Raw genomic sequence first — 24634 nt, forward strand, 5'->3', positions numbered from 1 at the left:
CCTCTGCCTTTTCTAAAACCAACTTGAACATTTGGAAGTTCATGGTTCACAGTGAAGCCTGGCTTGGAGAATTTTGAGCATTACTTTACTAGCGTGTGAGATAAGTGCAATTGTGCGGTAGTTTGAGCATTCTTTGGCATTGCCTTTCTTTGGGCTTGGAATGAAAACTGACCTTTTCCAGTCCTGTGGCCACTGCTGAGTTTTCCAAATTTGCTGGCATATTGAGTGCAGCACTTTCACAGCATCATCTTTTAGGATTTGAAATAGCTCAACTGGAATCCCATCACCTCCACTAGCTTTGCTCATAGTGTTGCTTCCTAAGGCCCACTTGATTTCACATTCCAGGATGTCTGGCTGTAGGTGACTGGAGATCAGAAGCTCAGAAGAGATCTTGGGTAGGGATAAGGAACTGGAAAAAAAAAAAAGATAGTAATTAAAGCAGTGAGAGTAGATGCTATTTCCCAGATTTTTAAAAGTATTTCTCAGTTTACTGGCTACATTCATGGCATCTGGGACCTTAGTTCCTCACCCAGGGATTGGACCTGTGCCCCCTTCATTATTGGAAGTGCAGTCTTGACCAGTTGACCACCAGGGAAGCCCCTTTCAGCAAGATTTTTGAGGCTGATGACCCAAAGGAGAATTCCTGCCATGGAGGCAAAATGAAAGTCAGCAGTAAGTTGAATACACAGCAAGGGGAAAAGGGAGGCAGATTTTAAAGGGCTCTTGGAGACAAAAAGTTTTCATGTTGATTCTTTTCTAAAGTTGTTCTTTTTTGTTTGTTTTTAAATATTTTACCTATTTAGGTTGCTGCTGGCTCTTCGTTGCAGTGCACAGGCTTCTATTGTGGTGGCTTCTCTTGTTGCAGAGCACAGGCTGTAGGGCACGGGGGCTTCAGTAGTCGTGGTACACGTGCTTGGTGGCCCCGTGGCATGTGGGATCTTCCCTGATCAGGGATTGAACCCAGGCCTCCTGCATTGGCAGGCAGATTCGTAACCATCGGACCACCAGAGAAGTCCCGAAGTTGTTTTTTTTTAAGATGATTTTTTAGAGCAGTTTTTGGTTTACCACAAAACTGAAAGGGAGGAATAAAGATTTCTCATATACTCCCTGAGCCTACATATGTATAGCTCCCTTATTATCAACATGATTCATCAGAATGGTGCTTCTATTTTTTTTTAACCAAGGATGAATCCAAATAGTTTATCTTAAGGTTCACTCTGGCTCTTACACATTCTCTGGCTTTGAAAGTGAAAGTCGATCTGTCGAGTCCAGCTCTCTGTGACGCCAGGGACTATACAGTCCATGGAATTCTCCTGGCCAGAATACTGGAGCAGGTAGCCTTTCCCTTCTCCAGGGGATCTTCCCAACCCAGGGATCGAACCCAGGTCTCCTGCATGGCAGGCAGATTCTTTACCAACTGAGCTACAAGGGAAGCCCTTGGATAGATATAAATTGACATATGGACATCATACCATCATACAGGGTATTTTCACTGAACGAAAAGATCAGAAACATACGTGCAAGAACAAAGGACACAGAATAAGTGTTTTTATTTTGTCATCCACCCTTAATGACCAAACTCCATCGAAGACAATTTGCTCTCAATTTGTTCCATTTTCTGCCTGGAACTTCCTACAGCCACTTCCCTGAGCTCTTACCCCAACTCCATTTTCTCCAGAGCTCCAAGAAGCACTCCTTCCCTACACAACTAAGACCAGAGGACCATCATGTCGGTTGTTGTCACTCAACTCTCTGGTCCTTGTGCCTCATACTATGCCCAACTCTGGCTCAGTCTATTCTTACAGCTCTAAGAATTCTGAAATGACAGTGTTTTAACTTCAGGTCATGTTTCATTCTTGTTTGGCAAGTGAAAGTGAAAAGTGAAAGTGAAAGTCACTCAGTTGTGTCTGACTCTTTGCGACCCCATGGGTTTAGTCCATGTAATTCTCCAGGTCAGAATACTGGAGTGGGTAGCCTTTTCCTTCTCCAGGGGATCTTCCCAACCCAGGGATTGAACCCAGGTTTCCCTCATTGCAGGTGGATTCTTTACTTGCTGAGCCACGAGGGGAGCTGTTTGGCAAGTCCCCTAACTAATTTTGGATCTGCTTACTACTCTTTTCCCCAGCTTCATGTTCTACACTCCTATTACCCATCCTCGACCACTTCTGAGTTAATAACCTCACTTTCACTCCACAGAGGAAACAAGCCACCACTCATACACTGAAGCCAGAAAGTTGGGCATAGCCTTTGACTCTTCCTTTTCTCGGTGTGATATCCAATCAGTTACCTTTTCCAATCATCTTAAAGACTTTAGGGGAGAGAGGAATTAAAAATATATGATAATCAAGTACTTTTAAAAATTCTGTACAGCAAAACGAAGACATACTTTTAAAAAAGCCACATGATACATTAAATACATGAAAATATTGATAATTTTATAAATAAAATCATTTTAAACAGTTAATACATGGTAAAATTTCTCTGATACAAGATGACTTATATAATTCCATGATCGATTTTGAAACTATAAAAACTACCTCTTTTATAACTTAATTTTATAAAAATTATCAAAAGTTAAAAAGTGCTAGATATGCTTCCATTTGTTCCATTTTTAAAGCAATTGTAGCACAACATCTGACCTTAAAAAGATAAATTAGGGCATAAGGTTCATCCTATATTGCCTAAAAGACTTTAGAGACTTTCTAGGCAGTGAGAAAAGCTGGAGAGTTCAATGTCAGCAAAGCCTGTCATCTGCCCAGAGCTACCTGTCCTTGTTCTCAGAAACAGGAAATTCATCCTTCCCGACCCACATCTACCAAGGAGTCTTTCTATGCATACTGGTTCCTAATTTTCAGGATAAAATGTTTCTGAGAGAATTATGATTATTTAAATCCTATGCTGATACTGAACCTCTTCTCAAGATTGAGGCATTTTACATTTGAATTTTATACACAAAGTCATAATCTAATTCCAAATGAAAAAGAAGATGCTTCATTTGGTCACTTGATTTCATATTACTTGTCGAGGTAGGTAGGATAATTTCCTTCTTTCTCTGAAAACTGTCCCGGCTATACAAATGGTGGTTGTACCGGAAAGGGTTCTAATGCTTTTTCTGCATTCTTCCAGTTGTGAAAATTCTCTCTGTACCACTCAACTGATAAGACAAAAGACAAAACAAATAAAAAAAACTAAACATCAGTTAACCATATTTACTGAGTTCCTACTAAATAAGAAAAGTCTTGCCCATCAGCTAATGTGTAGGCAAAGATTGCCTAATGATGAAAACAATTCGATTTTGAACCAATGATGTTAATCAGGAGATGTTTCATCACCTGGAAACTTAGATTTAAGAATCAACAATTTTGGGGGGAGAATGGATACATGAATATGTATGGCTGAGTCCCTTCGCTGTTCACCTGAAACTTTCACAACATGGTCAATTGGCTGTACCATACAAAATAAAAAGTTTAAATAAAAGAAAAAAAAAAGAATCAACATTTCTTTTTCTCTTTAACTTCAAAAGTCCTTCAATGCTGAATTTGCTGGTTAAAACATTCTGAATTTAGACAATTCAGGGGAAAAGGTAGCTAAGTCACTTGTGCTGGTTTTAAAGTCACAGGAAAAAAGTGTAGTGTTTTGTTCATGTATATAAATGTCACAATATTGCATGATAGGCATAGTGAGATGACATGAACTTCCTTCTGTTAATATGCAAAATTACTTTATGCTGCTATCTATAACTTTATTAATAAAGTTTTTCAGTTGAAAAAAAATGATAAATTATCTTTGAATTTGCTTTTTAGAACTCAATATAAGTATTTTCTATGTCCAGTTCTGAACCAAGACTTTTTTCCTACACTTGGGTATCTTTTTTCATGAGTTCATTTCTAAACAGAATTTAACAGATATACATACATATACACAGATTTTATATAGACTTATTTTAATATATTTCTGCTGCACACATTAAATTTGTTTCCTATTTGTTTGTTTCAGTATAAAAAGACTCAAGAGACTCAAAGACTGCAACTGTCTCTATTTTACCAAATCTCAGATGCCTGATCTTAAGATGAACCATTACTTTACAGATTAGTAAGAAAGAAAAAAAGTTGAAACAAGAATTATCAGACACTGCTGCTGCTGCTGCTGCTAAGTCACGTCAGTCGTGTCCAACTCTGTGCGACCCATAGACGGCAGCCCACCAGGCTCCCCCGTCCCTGGGGTTCTCCAGGCAAGAACACTGGAGTGGGTTGCCATTTCCTTCTCCAATGCATGAAACTGAAAAGTGAAAGTGAAGTCGCTCAGTTGTGTCTGACTCTTAGCGACCCCATGGACTGCAGCCCACCAGGCTCCTCCATCCATCGGATTTTCCAGGCAAGAGTACTGGAGTGGGGTGCCATTGCCTTCTCCGTTATCAGACACTAGTGACTGTAAAACACATACCTCTGAAGGAGGTGAAAAAAGTGAAAAATGTGCATCTGAGAATCAATGAAATAGGTATCTGACAAATGCTAATAAGAAGAAGCCTGATCAGAAGTTAGTCTGTGAAGTTCAAGACACTTAATTACTAATGTTAGAAATACATTAAATGCAAAAATTTGAAAAGCGAAAGTGATTTACCATAACATTCTGCCAAATTTGTAGTGTCCTAAAAAACAAATTATTGTGCCTTAAAATTTTTCTGAATCTCCTCCTACCCTCAAAGGATCAATTTATAACATACTTGTTTTTTTTATTCCTTCTTTCCAAGGTACTTTAGGTCTCCATCCCAAGCCATGTATTTTTTCTGACTTCATTGGATATCTCATGTCATTGGTAGGTCTTAGAAAACAAAACAGATTTAAAATGACACTGTGGATATATATTTACAAATCTAAATACTTAAGAGAAATGAGTCCATAATTCAAATTTTTTTCTCAAAAATTTTCCCCTGATGACCCCATTATAGAAAATTTATAAAATAAAGTATATGTTAAAAACCATCTATAATTCAGATGCCTAACCCTCTGTGGCTTATCCTTTACTTATTTCAACCACATATAAACTTGTTAGGACTCTTTATGTTACATGTCCTGGGTCTGGTAGTTTATAGACATTAGAAATTATATTTTAAAATACTGACATAGCAAGATGTTATTATCCCTATGTCACATTCAAAGAAATCTCAGAGTTGGAAAGGGTCAATAAACTTTAAGTCATACCAGTAATAACGTTATACTTTATTCTTATTACATTTATAGTTAGGAAAAAATATTTTAGCAGAAAACTGAAGAGGAAAACTTTTCTGGGTAAGGACATACATTTATAATCTTATAAGTACCTAAGACTTGAAAACTTTCCCCAAATTTTTTAACTTGTTACTCACCTATCATCAACATAATCAACCCAGTTTTCCATTTCAGACTCTGAATTGGTCTCTTTGATCTGTCAAAAAGGAGAAGACGTTTAAGTCAAATTATAAAATGAGATCAGTGAATAAAAATGGTATTCAACTGATTCAAACTACAAGAAAAACAGCCTCCTCCAAGTGGGGAAGGCAGCTAAGGTGAATAACATTTTTATTAACACTTTCTATACTTTATAATCTAAATTCTAGCTGAAGCTCAGAAAGATTACACTTTATAAAAACTACAGGAAAAAATGAATTTTTTGGCTTTTGATTATTACTGAGTGTGATATTATGATTTAAAATCAGAAACGTCTATTTGATGTTCATCCCTGTTCCTGGCACAGAGCTCCTAAAAATACCTAAGTGATGAAAGATAAAGGTGTTGTTTGCTATTTATAACAAGTCCCTTTCAACTACATCCAGTTTATGTTAATGAGTGATTTTTGGAAAGCCCCTAAGAATGAAGACTGGTTGCCAAGGGAACCAACCCAGCAATTAGAGGATGGAACTCAGCCTCCCTGCTCCCACCTCCGGGAAGGAGAGGAGACTAGAAGTTGAACTAATCATCAGTGGCCATGATTTAATCCATCATGCCTACTTAATGAAGCCTCCATAAAGACCCCAAGAGGAAAGCTTCCAGGTGCTGGGAGGGTGGCACACACGGAAAGGGTAGGAAGCTCCATCTCCTTTCCCTCGTATCGTGTGCCCTATCAGATCAGATCAGTCGCTCAGTCGTGTCTGACTCTTTGCGACCCCATGAATCGCAGCACGCCAGACCTCCCTGTCCATCACCAACTCCCGGAGTTCACTCAGACTCACGTCCATCGAGTCAGTGATGCCATCCAGCCATCTCATCCTCTGTCGTTCCCTTCTCCTCCTGCCCCCAATCTCTCCCAGCATCAGAGTCTTTTCCAATGAGTCAACTCTTCACATGAGGTGGCCAAAGTACTGGAGTTTCAGCTTTAGCATCATTCCTTCCAAAGAAATCCCAGGGCTGATCTCCTTCAGAATGGACTGGTTGGATCTCCTTGCAGTCCAAGGGACTCTCAAGAGTCTTCTCCAACACCACAGTTCAAAAGCATCAATTCTTCGGTGCTCAGCCTTCTTCACAGTCCAACTCTCACATCCATACATGACCACTGGAAAAACCATAGCCTTGACTAGATGAACCTTTGTTGGCAAAGTAATGTCTCTGCTTTTGAATATGCTATCTAGGTTGGTCATAACTTTCCTTCCAAGGAGTAAGCGTCTTTTAATTTCATGGCTGCAGTCACCATCTGCAGTGATCTTGGAGCCCAGAAAAATAAAGTCTGACACTGCTTCCACTGTTTCCCCATCCACTTCCCATGAAGAGATGGGACCGGATGCCATGATCTTCGTTTTCTGAATGTTGGGCTTTAAGCCAACTTTTTCACTCTCCACTTTCACTTTCATCAAGAGGCTTTTTAGTTCCTCTTCACTTTCTGCCATAAGGGTGGTATCATCTGCATATCTGAGGTTATTGATATTTCTCCCCACAATCTCAATTCCAGCTTGTGTTTCTTCACGTGCCCTAAGGATCTCCTCTATTCTTTGTAATAAACCGGTAATCCAGTGGGCAAACTCTTTTCCTGAGTTCGTGTGACTTCCTCTAACAGATTATCTCAGACTTATACCTGGCTGATCAGAAGCACAGGTGAGTCAGGTCTCGGAACTGACGTGTAAAGTGAGGGCAGTCTTGTGGGACTGAACCCTTAACCTATGGGATCTGACACCATCTACAGGTAGATAATGTCAGAATTGAGTTAAACTGTAGGACCCTACTAAGCTGGTGTCTGAGAATTGCTGGGTGTGGAAAACCCACACATTTGGAGTATAGAAATGTTCTGTGAGTAGTGCAAAGGAAAACACGCTTTTCCATTTGCTCAGTCACTCTTTCTACTGCATCTTGAGATTTATAATTGATGCTCACTAATACATACAGAACTATTATTTATATATCGTTGTTTCTTGATTCTAGGGCACACAATTTAACATTTGATTTCTTGAACTTGATTATGTCTTATAATGCATATGTACATTTAATATAGTGGAATTTTTTTTCCTGGAAAGCTGTGATTGAATAAGTGATACACTTTCCAAAAATGACACATCTCAGCACATAATTATGAAGTTCTTTCTCTTACCTGTTCACTTTTCCAGTGAGTAAATGGTAAATTGCTGATTTTGACAAAATTTGTGATTATTGTCACTAATTTGGTGACTTTTGAAAATATTACCCTTTTATAATATATACATACCAGCTGTATTAGTTCTTTGGCAAGCTGGAGAACTGACATTTCAAAATTGGTTCCAATGTTATAAATTTCACCTGGTTTTCCCTTCTTGAGGACAGTGAGAAATGCTTCTACTACATCAGTAGCATAAAGGAAATTTCTTGTTTGAAGCCCTGTCCCATGAATGCAGCTAAAAAGATGAAATGAAAAAGAGAATCATAAAGTGTAAAAAAGTAAGCTCTCCCAAATCCGGGTAATGCAATGACAGTACAATTTCAGAGAAGCCAATTCCCATAAAGATCCTAGATATCTCTTACTGAAAATACAAATTTTCATGACTTCTAAATTTTATCCATGATTCTTAACACATCTCCAAATCGTCTGTGGGTACTCATTAGGAAAGTGGCAAACACCTAAGTGACCCCTGCAGAAATAGTTATTCATCAATTCTATACCTTAAGTTCATTTTGAAGACTATCTATAGTTCTAGGAATTAAATACATCTTTTGAAAAAAATAAAATTACATAAAGATAGATGACAAATTGTTTAATGCCATAACTCAAACTTTTAAGGTAGATTATTTAAGGATTAAAATTATTTTAGTAACCAAATTATAAAGATGAATTAACCATTATAATTATTTTAAAAACTATTACTACTAGTTGTAGAAGGCATTGTTAAATTTGTTGTGACACTAAACTCTAAGGCCTCCAACTCTACCGCTTTATGATTTTCAAGAAAGACTGACACTAAATACTCTAACATACCAGAAAAACATGCATATAAAGGTAAATAACATACCATTTCCTGTTGTGCTGTAGTAAAGATATAAATTTTGGAATAACCTAAAAGAATATTTAAATATCATTTCAGACTTTGGAAATTCATTCATAATTATAAACTTGAACTCATCATAACATTAAAAGATTATTATTGTTAAGAAACACACGTAAGGATAAATTTTAATTATCAGTTCACAAAATACCTATTATAATTTTGATAAGTAAAAGAACTCTAAGATCATTTCCTATTTCATAAAACCAGTTATCGCTAGATTAAAATGAAGATAAAATGATATAAATAGTGAAAAAGAGTTCAGGTAAAGTCTTCACGAACAGTTTATTCTCACTGTAAGCTCACTTTTGTGTTGGTTTTCTATCGGCATGAATCATAGCTTACTTTTTACTTTATATACAGTATCTACACAATAAGTTATTGTGAAATTAATATAAAGCAATTCCAGTGCCACTGTATACAAAGAAAATTCATGTTAAACATGGTGAGACAAGAAATTATTAAATTAATAATATGCATGTTAAGAATATTCTAAAAATTAAGTCAACTATATATTAATATCAGCAGATTATGATATGGCCCTTTTCTTTGGGCACACAGATCAATGCAATAGCTAAGAAGTAAGGAAATCCAGCTCAAATGTTTAGCAGTAAGACTAGTAGTTACTTAACATTGAGCTTTATGTTACAGAATCAACCATATATACATTTTCAGCCTTTTAACAAACGTTGTACTTGCTAAACTACTTTCTGGAAGACTCAGGCCTGCATAGTACAGAGGAGTTGGGGAACAGTTAATCAGCGGACTATAAGACAAATTTATGTACAAGCTTCCTGCATCACTCTCTAACTAGTGTCTACCTTTCTTTACAGCCTGACATATGGCCTGACTGCAGACTAGGAAGGAGTCTTCACCGGCAAGATGTTAATGATGGGAGTATTCTATACTGCTTTAGAATCCTGCAACGTACAAGGCATGTTCACATACATCATCTCACTGGATCTTTCAAAATTCTTCCTAAATATTATCATTACCCATCAAGTTAAAGATGATGCTCAAAGGGCCTAACTGAGGCCATTCCAGCTTGTAAGTATCAAGCTGAGACTTAAATCAAGTTGTCAAACTCCAAACCTACTGAGATTTGCATGTGGCCTATATAGCATTTATAATTATGGTTAATTACAACATAAATTATTTTGTACAAATCACTGAAGTGAGATTATTTTAAATCAGGAGAAGTTAAAATCACTAAAACACAACGTGAATTCAAGGTAAAATGTACCTTTTCTGGATATTGATGCGGTCCATAAACGTTACTGCTTCGTGTGATGACAACTGGAAACTTAAAGAGTATTTGACATTAAGGTCACGGAAAGGTCCAATAATTGATTATCTAAAGATAAGTAGTTTTCTCTTTAGATAAAACTAAAAATATGGGCACTTTTGGCTAAATAATTCCACACACCTTTAGGACAGAAGCGAAGGGATTTTTTTCTAATGTAAGGTTCCTGAAAAGACAGGAGAGGATGAGATTCAGAAAAAGACAGAGGCTCCAAGAGAAAGTAGAAGTCTCTTTACTGGGACAAGGGAAGGATGAAAATAGATGGAGGCGGGTTTGTAGGTCTGATTGCAGAAACTAAAGACATTTCCACCTGATTATTTCAAAGACCACCTGAGATGTTAAACTTCCAAGCTGGCTTTCTCTGTGGGACCAGCCCTTACAAATGAAAAGAGCTACAAGTCCAACACTACTGGACCATAGGAGGCTAGAGAACCTGAAGTAATTCCTCGCTTCTCCTGTCTGACCCAGTCCCGAATAACTGGAAGATCAGTGGGAAGTGAAGTGCAGGGATTCGAGCTGTTGATTCATAGTAGGCAAGGCTCCCGCAGGGACACTAACGCAGCCAAGGGGACAAATCCAGCTCCATTCATGAGGGGCCGAGAGGAGCAGTGGCAGGTAAGGGAATCTCCTCTGCCTCTGTCTCCCTTCACTCTGAGGACTCCTTGGAATCAGGATTTTCCAACAGGGCTTTTCACTCTAGCTGTCACACTCTACCTATTAGCGAAGTAGAAACAACATATATACGAATTGCTCCTTTATTTTTTTATTTGCTGTTTTGGCCATACTGTGTGGCTTGCAGGATCTTGGTTCCCAGACCAGGGACTGAACCAAGGCCCATGGCAGTGAAAGTGCCAAGTCCTAACCACTGGACTGCCAGGGAAATCCCTAGAAATTGTTCCTTTAAATGATAGACTGGCTAAGAAGAAAGGTCAATGCTTTGTCCACAAAATGTTGAAAATTAGTTTTTTAGATTCCTTAATATATAACTTTTCTCAGTCTATGTCTTCTCATCTTAATTTTATTTTATTGTACTGGTTTTGCCATATATCAAAATGAATCTGTCACAGGTATACATGTGTTCCCCATCCTGAGCCCTCCTCTCTCCTCCCTCCCCATACCATCCCTCTGGGTGCACCAGTCCCAACCATCCAGTATCGTGCATCGAACCTGGACTGGCAACTCGTTTCATATATGATATTATACATATTTCAATGCCATTCTCCCAAATCATCCCACCCTCTCCCTCTCCTACTATGTCTTCTACTCTAAAAATAAAAGGCTGGCTAATGATAACCTGGAGTTTTAATACCTAAGTCCAAAAAAACAAAAATGATTCCAGTTTCTGAAGCCAATTCTTACCTTATACTGTTCCCAATAAGACTGTACAAAACACTCAGCAGCTGCTTTAGATGATGCATAAGGATTTGTAGGTTGTTTGGGTGAAGATTCATCAAATTCCTAATTTTAAAGATATATTAAAAAAGTAAGTATTATGTATACTTGCTAAGTTGAAAAATCAGAGAACATATTACAAACTTGAAATGTTAACCACTTACATTTAAAAGACATTTATTGAAACCCAGCTATGTGCCTGGCACTTTTCTAAGCACTTTCTTTACATGTAATAACTTCTTTATAGTTCACAACAACCCTACAAGGAGGACAGGACAGCAAGTGCAAAGTCCCTGAGACAGAACTGAGTCCAGTGGAACTACAAGGAGGCTGGTGTTGGGGAAGAGAAATGTGAGATAAGGTTGGAAAGCTAGAGGCCAGAGCATGTGGAACCCTGAAGGCCTCTGTCAAAACACTGACGGGTTTTTGATCAGAATAACATCAAGATCTGACTTAGGTTTTAAAAAACATCCTGGCTACTGTGTCATATCTGATGTAGGTCGATGAGAGTATAAGAAGGAAGAGGCTTGCTGATAAAAACTGCAGAGAGATTTTGCAAATGGTTGATTCTCAGAAGTGGGATGGGGCATTAAAGAGAAACGGTCAGGTCTGCTTTTTCTCACTATAAGTCTTTTCAAGCTACTTTTTTTTTTCCCCTTCTATATGTGTTTTGGTAAATAAATATATTTTAAAAATAAAATGAGGTCACTGTAAACACTATGAAAAATAAAGACTGAACAATGGAGCCACTTTTTGTGTAAAAGTATAATGTTTACAAATGATTAACAGAGAACAGATTCCAGCTTCTATAACAATTTCACACTCACTCCTTGATAGTGCAATGTGCTTTTCTGAGCAGAAGATAAGGGAGACAGGCCTTACGCTGCAGCCTAACTTATACATGCGCTGGCCCATGGGAATGACATTCACGATGTAAGACTGGGTGGGCAGTAAGAGCTCACTTTCAAAACACTGTCAAATTATATAAAATCTGTACCAGACTAGGCTGTTGTTTCCTATGTGGGCTGGTATTACTTGATTTAAACAATGGAATAACAGTCTGAAGAGTCCCACAAGTGTGTAAAATCAGAGGATTAAAAAAAAGTCTAGAGTATTTTCATCAGACAAGTTTGTATGGTGGTACAGGGTAAGTAGTTGAAACAGACATCTTCTAAGCTCACCTGATCAAGACTGCCTCCATAGACCTCATCCGTGCTGACGTAAATAAACTTCTCCACTCTGGCTTCATGAGCAGCACTTACCAACACATGAGTACCGTAAACATTAACATAGGTAAACTCAAAGGCACGGACAAATGAAAGGTCTAAAAAAAGAAGAAAAATCCGGAACAGTTCCTTTCAAAGGACAAAGGAAATAGCAACCAGTAGACTCAGGCGTGGGCTTCCCTGGTGGCTCAGATGGTAAAGAATCCACCTGCAATGCGGGAGACTTGGGTTCAATCCTTGGGTTGGGAAGATCCCCTGGAGGAGGGCATGGCAACACACTCCAGTATTCTTGCCTGGAGAATCCCATAGACAGAGGAGCCTGGGGGGCTATAGTCCATGGGGTCTCAAAGAAGAGCTCTATTTACGTTTTTTCATTTACCATAACTGCAACAGTGGTAAAACTAACATAAAGGTGAAATGCTATTTATGACTTCTTCAAGCTTAAATTACATACTACATGTACATTCTTAGAACCTAGAAAACTATCAGTGCTATTTTTATAGGAAAACCTTTTTGTTTTTAATTCTAAAAAGAAAAAGAAGACATGATACAGCTAAAATCTTAAGTGCTCCTAAATTTTAAAGGTTTTGGACCAACTAAAAGGTAGCAGGGTTTGCTTTGCTGGTATCAAGAATTATTATAAAGTTACAGTAATTAGAGTGTGGTAATGGCATAAGGATAGACAAAGACCAGTGAAACAGAACAGGAGCCCAGAAACAGAACCATGTGTATATGGGTACTTGAAGCTGGTTTTAGAAAAGGCAGAGGAACCAGAGATCAAATTGCCAACATCTGCTGGATCATCAAAAAAGGAAGAGAGTTCCAGAAAAACATCTATTTCTGCTTTCTTGACTATGCCAAAGCCTTTGACTGTGTGGACCACAATAAACTGTGGAAAATTCTGAACGAGATGGGAATACCAGACCACTTGATCTGTCTCTTGATAAACCTGTATACAGGTCAGGAAACAACAGTTAGAACTGGACATGGAACAACAGACTGGTTCCAAATAGGAAAAGGAGTATGTTAAGGCTGTATATTGTCACCCTGCTTATTTAACTTATATGCAGAGTATAGCATGAGAAACGCTGGGCTGGAAGAAGCACAAGCTGGAATCAAGATTGAGGGGTGAAATATCAATAACCTTGGATAAGCAGATGACACCACCCTTATGGCAGAAAGTGAAGAACTAAAGAGCCTCTTGATGAAAGTGAAAAAGGAGAGTGAAAAATCTGGCTTAAAGCTCAACATTCAGAAAACTAAGATCGTGGCATTTGGTCCCATCACTTCATGGGAAATAGATGGGGAAACAGTGGAAACAGTGTCAGACTTTATTTTGGGGGGCTCCAAAATCACTGCAGATGGTGATTGCAGCCATGAAATTAAAAGATGCTTACTCCTTGGAAGGAAATTTATGACCAACCTAGACATATTAAAAAACAGAGACATTACTTTGCCAACAAAGGTTCATCTAGTCAAGGCTATGGTTTTTCCAGTGGTCATGTATGGATGTGAGAGTTGGACTATAAAGAAAGCCGAGCGCAGAAGAATTGATGCTTTTGAACTGTGATGTTGGAGGAGACTCTTGAGAGTCCCTTGGACTGGAAGGAGATCCAACCAGTCCATCCTAAAGGAGATCAGTCCTGGGTGTTCACTGGAAGGACTGATGTTGAAGCTGAAACTCCAATACTTTGGCCACCTGATACAAAGAGATGACTCATTTGAAAAGACCTGATGCTGGGAAACATTGAGGGCAGGAGGAGAAGGGGACGACAGAGGATGAGATGGTTGGATGGCATCACCAACTCAATGGACATGGGTTTGGGTGGACTCCGGGAGTTGGTGATGGACAGGGAGGCCTGGAGTGCTGCAGTTCATGGGGTCGCAAAGAGTCAGACATGATTGAGTGACTGAACTGAACTGATCTCCAATAAAGGGGCAGTGGGAAAAGGCTGAGTCTTTTCAATAAACTGTGTTGGGTCAAACCAATATTGACATGCGGGAAAAAATCTGAATGTAGAAAGCAAAACAATGACTTTTATGAATAGAATATAAGAGAATATCTCCATGACCCTGGAGGTACGAAAAGAATTCTGACACAGATAACAAAGTGAACTAACCCTATAGGAAAAGGTAGACAAATGGACTACACTGAAGTGAAGAATTTCAACTGGTCAAAAGATACCTTTAAGAAAATGAAAAGGCCAATCACAGACTGAAAAACAGTAGTGGCAAAAGGCTTGAATTCAGAGTACATAAAGGACTTATAGAGGAATTCCCTGGTGGTACAGTGGTTAGCAGTAGGTGTTTTCACTGCTGTGGCCCCGGGATTCGATCTCTGGTCAGGGAACTAAGATTCCATAAGCCATGTGGTGAGGTCAGAAGTAAATAAATAAATATATGACTAATAAAAATCTTTAGTGGAAAAAACTGATAATTCTTTAGAAAATGGTATAGAGACTTACACAGAAACTTTCTAAAGACATACGAATAGGAAAGGGAGGAGAATATTCCAATAAACAAATGCAAAGGTTTTAACCTCATTCATAATCAAGGAAACATATAATAAAGTCACCAAACGCTGACACGAGGAAGTAATGGTAAGCATCTCATAAACTGCTGGAAGGAAAACTGCTTTGTCATTAATCAAGTAAAAGAATTTGTTCTAACAGATATGAAAGATTAGTCAATATATTGTGTAATCAGCACAGGCACAGACAAATAGACAAATGGGGAGTTGAGAAACAGTTCCTTATATAAAGATACCTGATATATGACAGGGCAGTGAAAACTGATGAACTTTCCCATAAACAGAAGAGGTCCAATTAGTATTCAAAAATAAAACCGGATTCTCATCTTACACTGCATATAAAAATCTATTTCAGATGGATTACAAATCGAAATGTGAAAGGCGAAACTGCAAACCTTTTCAAAAATAATATAGGAGAATATATTCAAGACCTTGGGGTGAAAGAGAATTTCTTAAGACCCCCAAAACATTAACAATAACATAAAAGATACATAAATTAATTAAGAATTTATGTAAGAACATCTGTTCATCAAAACACACTAGCAAAAACATGGAAAGAAAAAAAAAAAAACATGGAAAGATAAGCCACAGAGTGGGAGAAGATATCTGTAGTACATCCAACAAAGGACTAGCATCCCGTCTATACGTGTGTGTGTGTGTGTGTGTGTATACATACATATATGTATGAACAAACGTGAACGCGAACGTGAAGTCGCTCAGTTGTGTCTGACTCTTTGCGACCCCATGGACTGTAGCCTGCTACAGTCCAGGCTCCTCTGTCCATGGGATTTTCCAGGCAATAGTACTGGAGTGGATTGCCATTTCCTTCTCCAAGGGATCTTCCCAACCCAGGGATTGAACCCGGGTCTTCCGCATCATAGACAGACGCTTTACCATCTGAGCCACCAGGGAATATATATGTATATACTCCTAAAAATCAGTGAGAAAAAGGCAACTAACCCAATTTAAAAATAGGCAAAAGATTTCAATAGGATTTCACAAAACAAGAAATTTAAATTATTAAGAAACCTATAAAAGGTACACAGCTTCATTAGTAATCAGGGAAATACAAATTAAAACCATAATGAGATATCACTCTGCACACTACTCAGATCAACAAAAATGGAAAAAACTAACAAAACTAAGATTTGGTGACATCTGGAATAACAGGAGTTTTCCTATACTCCTGGAGAAGAAGAAATTCGTACAGTTTCTTTGGGAACTAACTGGAAATTATCTCTATGTTGAAGTGTGCAGATCTTATGATGCCAGTGCTATACTGAGAGAAATGTGTATTAATGTGTACCCAGATGCATGTGTAAGAATGTTTTAATGGTAGTACTGTTCAAAATTCCCCCAAGTGCAAATAATCCAAATGACCAACAAGAGTAAAACAGACACAGGAAGTGTTATATACTTAAAGAGATGAATACTGTATGTCACTGACAGTGAAGAAATTATACCTCCACCTAACTGCAGGGATGAATCTACCACATGGAATATCAAGACCAAACACACCTCCATGTTATTTTATGTATGCCTTTTTATAAAATCTAAAAACAGGCAAAACTAACCTAAACTCTTTAGAGATAAATACAGAGATATTTAGAGATAAATAGAGATAGTAAAGCTGCAGAGAACACCGAGGGAGATTGTAACTTAAAAATCAAGTACTAAGGCAGTAGGAATACTACTTCCAAAGAGGGCTCAGCAACATTCTACCTTTTGTTTAGGTGATGGCTACCTGGGTATTTTATTATCATCATTTATTTAACCTTACTTCTAAATTCTTCTGAATATACGTTATATTTCACAATATAAAATACTAGACAAATTATTAGAAGATATCTCAGGACAAAACAGTATGGATAAAAATATAAGGTATCAACCATCCACCTTAAGAAAAACAATATAAAAATACAGCTGAAGGCCCATTTCCCCAGAAGGAATCACTGTTTTGGATTTGGTTAAACTCAGTTTTCAGATAGTGCTCAAGGTTACATTTTACCCTACACTAACACAGGTAATCTGGAAAGCACCAAGTATCCTGATGACAGAGTGACCATGGGCTTTTCTGATAAACATGGTATATGTTCCTTCACGTACACTGAGTACCTATTTGTTGGACCCCATTACTGGACCTTGATTTTGGCTAGACACTGGAAAAAACTTCGCCTAACATAGCTGCAACATAAAACAGTGCTTACCTACATGTGTTTGTGCGGCAAAATGTAGTACTATGTCTATCTTCTCTGTTTCAAAAAGTAGTTTCACGAAGTGAGAATCACATATGTCACCCTATATTAAAAAGCAAACATGAAAAAACTAAGTTTCATCGAGCATTCTCCATCATAATAACCATTTTATTTCATGAACAAAAAAAATGATAAAAAAAAAAAGGTAATCCCCACCCCAGGCGTAGAAAAGAATATCTTGAAAATTCAATTGAAGGGTGAAGTACAGTAATGGGGTATTTCTCCTGCATTTTAGTATACAAGATACTCAATGCAAAATATGTTTTTGTAAGTAAGCATCTAAAACAGTATTTTTTTGAGCACCAACTACTACTATGGACTGTGGTAGTTTTTTTTCCTTAATATTCTTGCCAACCTGAGGTAACTATGTTAGCAGGAAAAAATGTAAACATATTTTTAAAAGTTTGAGATAACCATTATTGAAGTATATTTAAAGTAAGTGTAACAACTGGAATTATGGATTTCACCATAAGTAAGTAAGTAAGATTTCACCATAACTAAGTAAATATTTTTAATGTTATATGTACATACTAGTTCTTCTAAAAATATGTATTCTTAACAATTCTTCAGTAACTGAAGGAAACAGTTTCACACAGGAGAAAAAAATTATGAAATGTTTGCCTAGTATAATCTTTATGATCTGCTGTTAAAAAGAGAGTTTGTACAATTACTTAAAAAACATAAATCACAAGGCAGTTCCATTTGACATTAAAATTTCCCTTTCTGAATTAGTGACGGGGTTTATTCTTTGGACTCTTCGAAGAGCGGCTAATAAGAATCAGCCTTCCAGGGCCAATTCATCAACTTCATGGGAAAAAACTACCATGGGCTGTAAGCTGGGCTTTTGATGACTCACTGACCTAAGTAACACCCTACTTTGTATCAATCTCTTTAAGTCCTAGCAAGGCCTTATTTAGAAGGCTAGTGAGGACCTAAAAATTACATACCATGGAAGTTCAATCAGCTACTCATAGATCTGCCAAGGCACCAAAAATCAAATGTAACTATAATGCAGTATCAGTCTACAAGTATCAGTAATATTCTCTATAGCACATGTGCTTCTGAAATTAAAAAGGTCATTAATAAGCATGCTTTCCAAGCCTATATCACACAGGTTTATAAAGTAGAAAGCTATAGTAATGTCTGAATGACTAAGAGGCACAGTACAAAATAATTATATAATTATAAGAATACTTTCATACCTGTATAAATTTATAATTTTGTTTATTAGAAATGGTTTCAAGATTCTTCAAGCTTGCACAGTAATCCAACTTAAAATAAGTAAGGGGGGCAAAAACAACACAAAAAGTGATAATAAATAGCTTTTCTTATAAAATATCAATTTATTTTAAATACTATAGATCTTCTAACCGTAACATGATTAGCAAATCAGTGTATACCAATGGGGGAAAACTTACTGTCTGTGGTAGGCAGGCAAAAATAATTAAGACTTAAAGATTATTTTTTGTCTTTATATTTTTTTACTATTATGCTTTATGAAATTACAGTAACTAATTGTATCTTGTGCTTAAAGTCAACAATGCAATGATTATGAATCATGGTTTTCAGAATCTCCAGGGAGATTACAATTATTACAGAAATATTCTCAAAACTAAATTAACTACACTTTAGTTTTTAAAATAAATATACAATTTTCAGGAGGTGGCAGTTATAAAACCATATAATAAAATAAAATAATCAGAATACCTTAATGCCAAAAAAGGTTAACAACCACAAGATTACACTAAATATTACACCAAATGTTGAATTTAGAGTGAAGACTTTCTTACAGTAAAAACACCATAGTTAAAACCTTTACATTATGGGCTATGATAACAAATTTAAAAGTATCAAGACTTTATGTAAGATTAAAAACTTGTATGCTCACATGACTAGGTAGGCTAAGTTGCTAAAAATGACTAAATACAAAACTAAAATATCAGCATGACAGGATTCTAATACTTTTTAAAAATATAAATAAGTTTCAGTACACAGAGTTCATTTTCTTTTTACATGGAGCTCATTTTTGTCAAACTTACCTTATCTAGATTTATGATCATATAATTTGGATAATCTTCTACTAAAGAGACAATCATATGTGACGCTCTATAGAAAAAAGCATATCTTGTTAGTAGAAATTTAACCTTTTCCTTAAATTTTCAAATGTTACCCTAAGCTATTGAGTATGAGGAAACTATTCAAAGATGCCATCAAATTATTGCAAGATAACAGAAAGAATAACGATGCTGAATATATGATCCACACTTTTCATTAATCTTCTCAACAGTATTGATATACAAGGTCTTACCTTCCCTTTTACACTATGGTGAAGAGAGAATTCATTGGTCCTGGATATAAAAAAATAATTAGCCAAAAGATGCTACCCATGCATGCTTTGAGTATGGGAGTAAAGTAATATCATAAATACAACAGGTGATGATCAGTTCAAATGGACTTAGAACTATAATGTGCTTTTGCAGAGACCGTAGGCATAACTATGCAAAAATTAAGCTCTTATGAGCATGGGAATTGTCCATGTTTAATGTAATCTTATTGCAATTTCTGCATGTCTACAGAAATCCTATTTCTTGATATAAGAATTTGATGGTGTAAAGTAGAATCCTGGGGGTGGGGAGAGAGGAAGGTCCTAGAGAAGTTCTAGGGTAAACCTTGGTTTCCAAGGCTAAGAACTGCTGAAACCATCCTGAGGTGAATATCCATAGTGGCATTATGGGTATCAGAGGACCCTGAAGTGGAGACAGAGGCATCTGTGAGATAATCCACCAGATTTTATCATATGCACCAAAACGTTGGGCTCCTAGGAACAAATTATGAATTCAGAGTTTGTACATGACAGCTCTTTCACATAATTTTCTAGGATGTACCTTTCCTGGGCCAGCACTTTACCACCCTTTTATGCCCACGCTTCCCTTTCACTAAAGAAAACTTGCCTAGTACCCTCCTCCAAGTCACTGACCCATTAGAAGAGGTGATCTAATGTACTAATGCAGTGGGAGCATTCTGCCAGGTGTTGAGGGAACCATAGTCTCTGCCTTCACCAGTTTACATCCTAGGATGTGAATGCAGACACTAAGTAAACACAAATATGCAACATTATTTCAGGTAGTGGTAAGTGTGTTAGTTGGGAGAAGGGCTACTTAGATAGGGTGGGCCAGGTGGAGGTGATGTCTGAGCAAACATCTGAACTGAGTTATGCAAAAACAAAGAGCGTCAGCAAAGAGGAAGCAAGGACCAACGCCTCAAAAGAGCTAGCCTTCCATGTTTCAGGGGGTAAGGGTGGCAGGCACAGAAAAGCAAGAGGAAGAAAGACAGGAGATCAGGTTCCAGCTTGGGCCCCTGAGAATCTTCTAGATGTAACTAAGAGTCTGGATATTATTTTAAGCCTGAAATGAACCTTTGGAGTGAAATGAGACACCTGTTTACTTAACAAACACAGACTCTGTGCGTGAGAACAAATTCTAAGGGAAAAGGGTGAAAGTGATATGACTAATCAGGAGGTTACAGTAGTAGTCCAGGCAAAAGCGGACAGTAACAGGGTTTAGGGTCAAATGGGGAGGAAGGTGAGATGTGGTCGCTTAGGAAGTAGAGAGGACTTGCTGATTAAATACGGGTGTGAGACGGAAAGAGGCTTTCAGACGACTGCTGCTGCTGCTAAGTCACTTCAGTCGTGTCTGACTCTGTGCGACCCCATAGACGGCAGCCCAGCAGCCTCCCTCGTCCCTGGGATTCTCCAGGCAAGAACACTGGAGTGGGTTGCCATTGACTAATATAGGTCAAAACACCGGCAGAGGATTTTTAAGTCGGCTGCATAAATGAAACCTCTCTCACAATCCAAAAACCGTTTCATGAAGCCTACACGTACAAGGCCTGTGTTTCGAGGGGATGAAGGTAGGGTGGGAACCGGACCGGGCTTGGAGCAGTTGATGAGAAGCTTTCTGCAAAGCGTGAGTGCTCAAAAGAGAGACAGGTACATCTCCGGCCAGGTAGAAAGGGGGACAGTACCACGGCACTTCTGCTTTGATTGGGAGACATTTAAAAGAAGTCGTAGTTTCAAAGGAGCCACGTCTTCGCAGGCCAGGAAAGGAGGAGAAGGTGGAATGATCCAGGTCGTACGTTAAGACCCTCCCCCTGTCAATCAGATCCCCAAAGCTGGTCCCAAGTTGCCAAGTGCAAGCAGAGGCGCAGGAAAAGGCTGGGGTTTCTGGGGAGCCACTATTCGGCCAGCGGCGCCGTTACCTACATGAAACCAGCACCCCCGGTCACCAGGACCCGCTTCGCAAAGCTGTCGGGAGGACCCAAGGACTCGGCGCGGCCCGCAACCGACATCTCCCAGCTCAGCAGGGATTGGCACCGTAAAGTGCCAGGTCTGTAGATCGTAGGGAAGTTCCACCGCGACTTTTTGCGACGCGTCCCACTCCCCACGACACGTTAAAGGAGCAGACAGCTGCCGCTTCCGGAGCTTAGACCGACTTGTCCCCGCCCACCGAGGGCTGGGCGGGGCCCTCCTGTGTGCGCGCCCAGGCACAGCCGAGAATCCTAGGACCGAGGAGCCTGGCAGTCTGCAGTCCGTAGGGTCGCACAGAGTCAGACAGGACTGAAGCGACTTAGCACGCACGCAAGAAGAATGGGAATACTCAGTATACGTGGAAGGGTCTTTTTGTTACAGCCTTTTGGAGGGAAACAAGTAGTAATATATATGAAAATTTCAAACGCAGAGACGACTCTCAGTTCAGTTCAGTCGATCAGTCGTGTCCGACTCTTTGCTGCTGGACTGCCAGGCTTCCCTGTCCATCACCAACTCCCGGAGCTTACTCAAACTCATGTCCATCCAGTCGCTGATGCCATCCAACCATCTCATCCTTCCTCGTCCCCTCCTCCGCCCGCCTTCAATCTTGCCCGGCATCAGGGTCTTTTCCAATGAGTCAGTTCTTCATATCAGGTCGCCAAAGTATTGGAGTTTCAGCTTCAGCATCAGTCCTTCCAATGAATATTCTGGACTGATTTCCTTTAGGAAGGACTGGTTGGATCTCCTTACAGTCCAAGGGACTCTCAAGAGTCTTTTCCAACACCACAGTTCAAAAGCATCAATTCTTCTACACTCAGCCTTCTTTACAGTCCAACTCTCACATCCAAACATGACTACTGGAAAAACCATAGCTTTGACAGACCACTCTATGATCCCCAAATTTCATGATGTATAATATAGATATTGCAAAAAAAATATGTTCACTTCTATATTGCTTACAGTAACAAAAATCTGGATACAATGTATATACCTACAAGTATTGTCTCACTTTTTAAATGTAATGGGCTGATACAATTTAATGCAATGGGCTCATAAAATTTAATGTAATGCAATTGAATGACACTGCTGCTGCTGCTAAGTCACTTCAGTCGTGTCCGACTCTGTGCGACCCCATGAACTGCAGCCCACCAGGCTCCTCCGTCCATGGGATTTGCCAGGCAAGAGTACTGGAGTGGGGTGCCATTGCCTTCTCCAAATTGAATGATAATGGCCTTTAAAAAGGATGTTCCAACATGGAATGAATGCCAAAATACATTGCAGTGAACACTTATGGTTTTATCTGACCAGACTTCCCTACCTTTTATCATCTTCCCAAGTTACTCACCCAGGCAGCCCATAGAATGTGCATCTGACTCATCATACGCTAACTGAATCCTCTTCCTGGGATTTGGAATTGGGCTAAGGTTTTAGCATAGTCTGGTTGCTCTTATTGAACTCTGATGACCTATAAAAATTTGCGACTTGTTAGCTATACTCATTCAAATGAAATGAGGAAGCAAGAAGCCTGTCTTCAATGAGAGAAATGAAGTTGACCATGAAGATTAGAAAAAGAAGAAATCTCGCAGTATTCAAGGCCCATGTTCAGATTTTTTTCAGGACCAATTTTATTCCTCTCCTTGGTTTACCAACACCACCAATTTGTAAATGTAAGTCTTAAAGGATCCACCCTGAACTATTAACAAGGAGTTACATTTGGTATCAGTATGAGCAGGGAAATGAGGAAGTGAGAACTTCCATTTTTATCTTATACTTTTTGACTGAATTTTTTCTAAGCTGCATGAATTACTTTTACAATTAAAAATAATGTTATTTTTTAAAACCTCATAATATTAATATCTCCAGTTTATTCCTAGTCGGCCAGAGTTCTAGAAAATGCCGGATACATGACATGAAATTTTCCCTCAAGGTTTCCTTTTCTAAATTATGAGATCTGTTGTGAGAACTTGCTTATATGTAATAAAAGCTTGCTGTCAAATGAAAATAATTTATATATCTTTATTCATGAAATGATTTTGAGCTTCTACTCTAAAGATATAGTCTCTGACCAGCTGGAGCTTACAATATATTAAGGTATTCAGATAAATCAGTAGATATTTACAATATAGTGTGGTTAAGCATCCAGGTAGGGTAGTAAGAGATTCTGGTTCTTGGGGTATCTAACACAGATCTGAAGGCTTGAGAATGGCTTCTTACTTCTTAACGTGCCTTGGGAAAGTAGAGTAGGAAAATGAGATGAAGTGGGGGTTAAATGGTAGAATATGTGAAGTATTGCAGCCAGAGGGATCTGCAAATGCTATAGGCCCAGAGGGGAGTATTTGGAGTGTGCCTGGCAATCGGACAGTGGCTCCGTATAAGGATGGACCTCAAACATTGAGAGGTGGAAATATGAGAGGCTTGAAAGTCATATTCTGAAGAGTTTGAGTTGTGTGCTAAGGAGAGCGCCTCTGAAGCAAGTGATGCAGTCATACAGTGTTTCCCAAAGCTTTCTGTGGTTCTAGGGTAGAGATGGACTGTGTGTAAGCACTTTAAGAAAACTGTTCTCAGATCAGTTGTCATAGACCAAGTAAATGATGGTAAGGTGGTGGCCTGGGTAGTACAGTGGCTAGTACTTCTTAACCTAATCGTCTGGAAGAGGCGCTAATAAACTGTTTCTTTGAACTGATTGGATGCAGGGAGCTTAGGGATGGAGGTTAGGGTTGGGGTGAGGGGTTGTTACAATTCTCAGCTGTCTGGCCTGCTGGATAATGGCATAACACAAGAAGACAGGAAACCTAGGAGGGAAAAGTCGGTTGGAGGTGCCGAGTGGCCAGGCATGAAGCTGTGGACAGGGACAGTTTCCTGCCTTTGAGACATCAAATTGGGCACATAGGACTTTCTTGGGTGAAGCATTCCTCACCTCACCAGAAATGGTGTTGTTGTGTGTTTCTTCTTTCCGAAACCCACACATCACGGGAAAACCTTGCGGGCCGATGCCACGGGCAGGCGCATGCGCAGTGGCACCACGCGCGCGGCGAAGGCAATGGCACCCGACTCCAGTACTCTTGCCTGGCAAATCCCAGGGACGGGGGAGCCTGGTGGGCTGCCGTCTATGGGGTCTCACAGAGTCGGACACAACTGAAGCG

At 38.8% G+C, this 24634-nt stretch overlaps 1 protein-coding gene across 2 annotated transcripts; it reads right to left on the minus strand.

Annotated features, from left to right (window-relative positions):
- Positions 1–1518: 1518 nt before the first annotated feature.
- Positions 1519–21671, minus strand: TGDS (TDP-glucose 4,6-dehydratase). 2 transcript variants are annotated; one of them, XM_061435219.1, is made up of 12 exons: positions 21447–21670; positions 19225–19291; positions 18388–18456; positions 17138–17228; positions 12356–12498; positions 11142–11240; positions 9723–9782; positions 8447–8490; positions 7669–7834; positions 5366–5424; positions 4724–4821; positions 1519–3154 (listed from the first exon to the last, which is right to left on the minus strand). In XM_061435219.1, exons 1-12 carry the CDS (start codon positions 21530–21532, stop codon positions 3069–3071), a joined length of 1068 nt encoding a protein of 355 aa, XP_061291203.1. In that variant the 5' UTR covers positions 21533–21670; the 3' UTR covers positions 1519–3068. The 2 variants fall into 2 exon arrangements, with proteins under 2 accessions (XP_061291203.1, XP_061291204.1); XM_061435220.1 differs by lacking the exon at positions 18388–18456 and having other exon boundaries at positions 21447–21671.
- Between the last annotated feature and the right edge of the window lie 2963 nt (positions 21672–24634).

The sequence above is a fragment of the Bos javanicus genome, chromosome 12 (assembly GCF_032452875.1).
Source record: "Bos javanicus breed banteng chromosome 12, ARS-OSU_banteng_1.0, whole genome shotgun sequence".
Taxonomy (NCBI): Eukaryota; Metazoa; Chordata; class Mammalia; order Artiodactyla; family Bovidae; genus Bos; species Bos javanicus.

Excerpts from the sequence above, each read along its gene's own strand:
- TGDS (XM_061435219.1), bottom strand. The coding sequence starts at position 21,532 with ATGTCGGTTGCGGGCCGCGCCGAGTCCTTGGGTCCTCCCGACAGCTTT. Across the intron at positions 12,499-17,137 it reads TGCCGCACAAACACATGTAG|ACCTTTCATTTGTCCGTGCC; the intron begins GTAAGCACTGTT and ends TTCTTTTTTTAG. Across the intron at positions 3,155-4,723 it reads AGAAGGAATAAAAAAAACAA|TTGAGTGGTACAGAGAGAAT; the intron begins GTATGTTATAAA and ends TTGTCTTATCAG.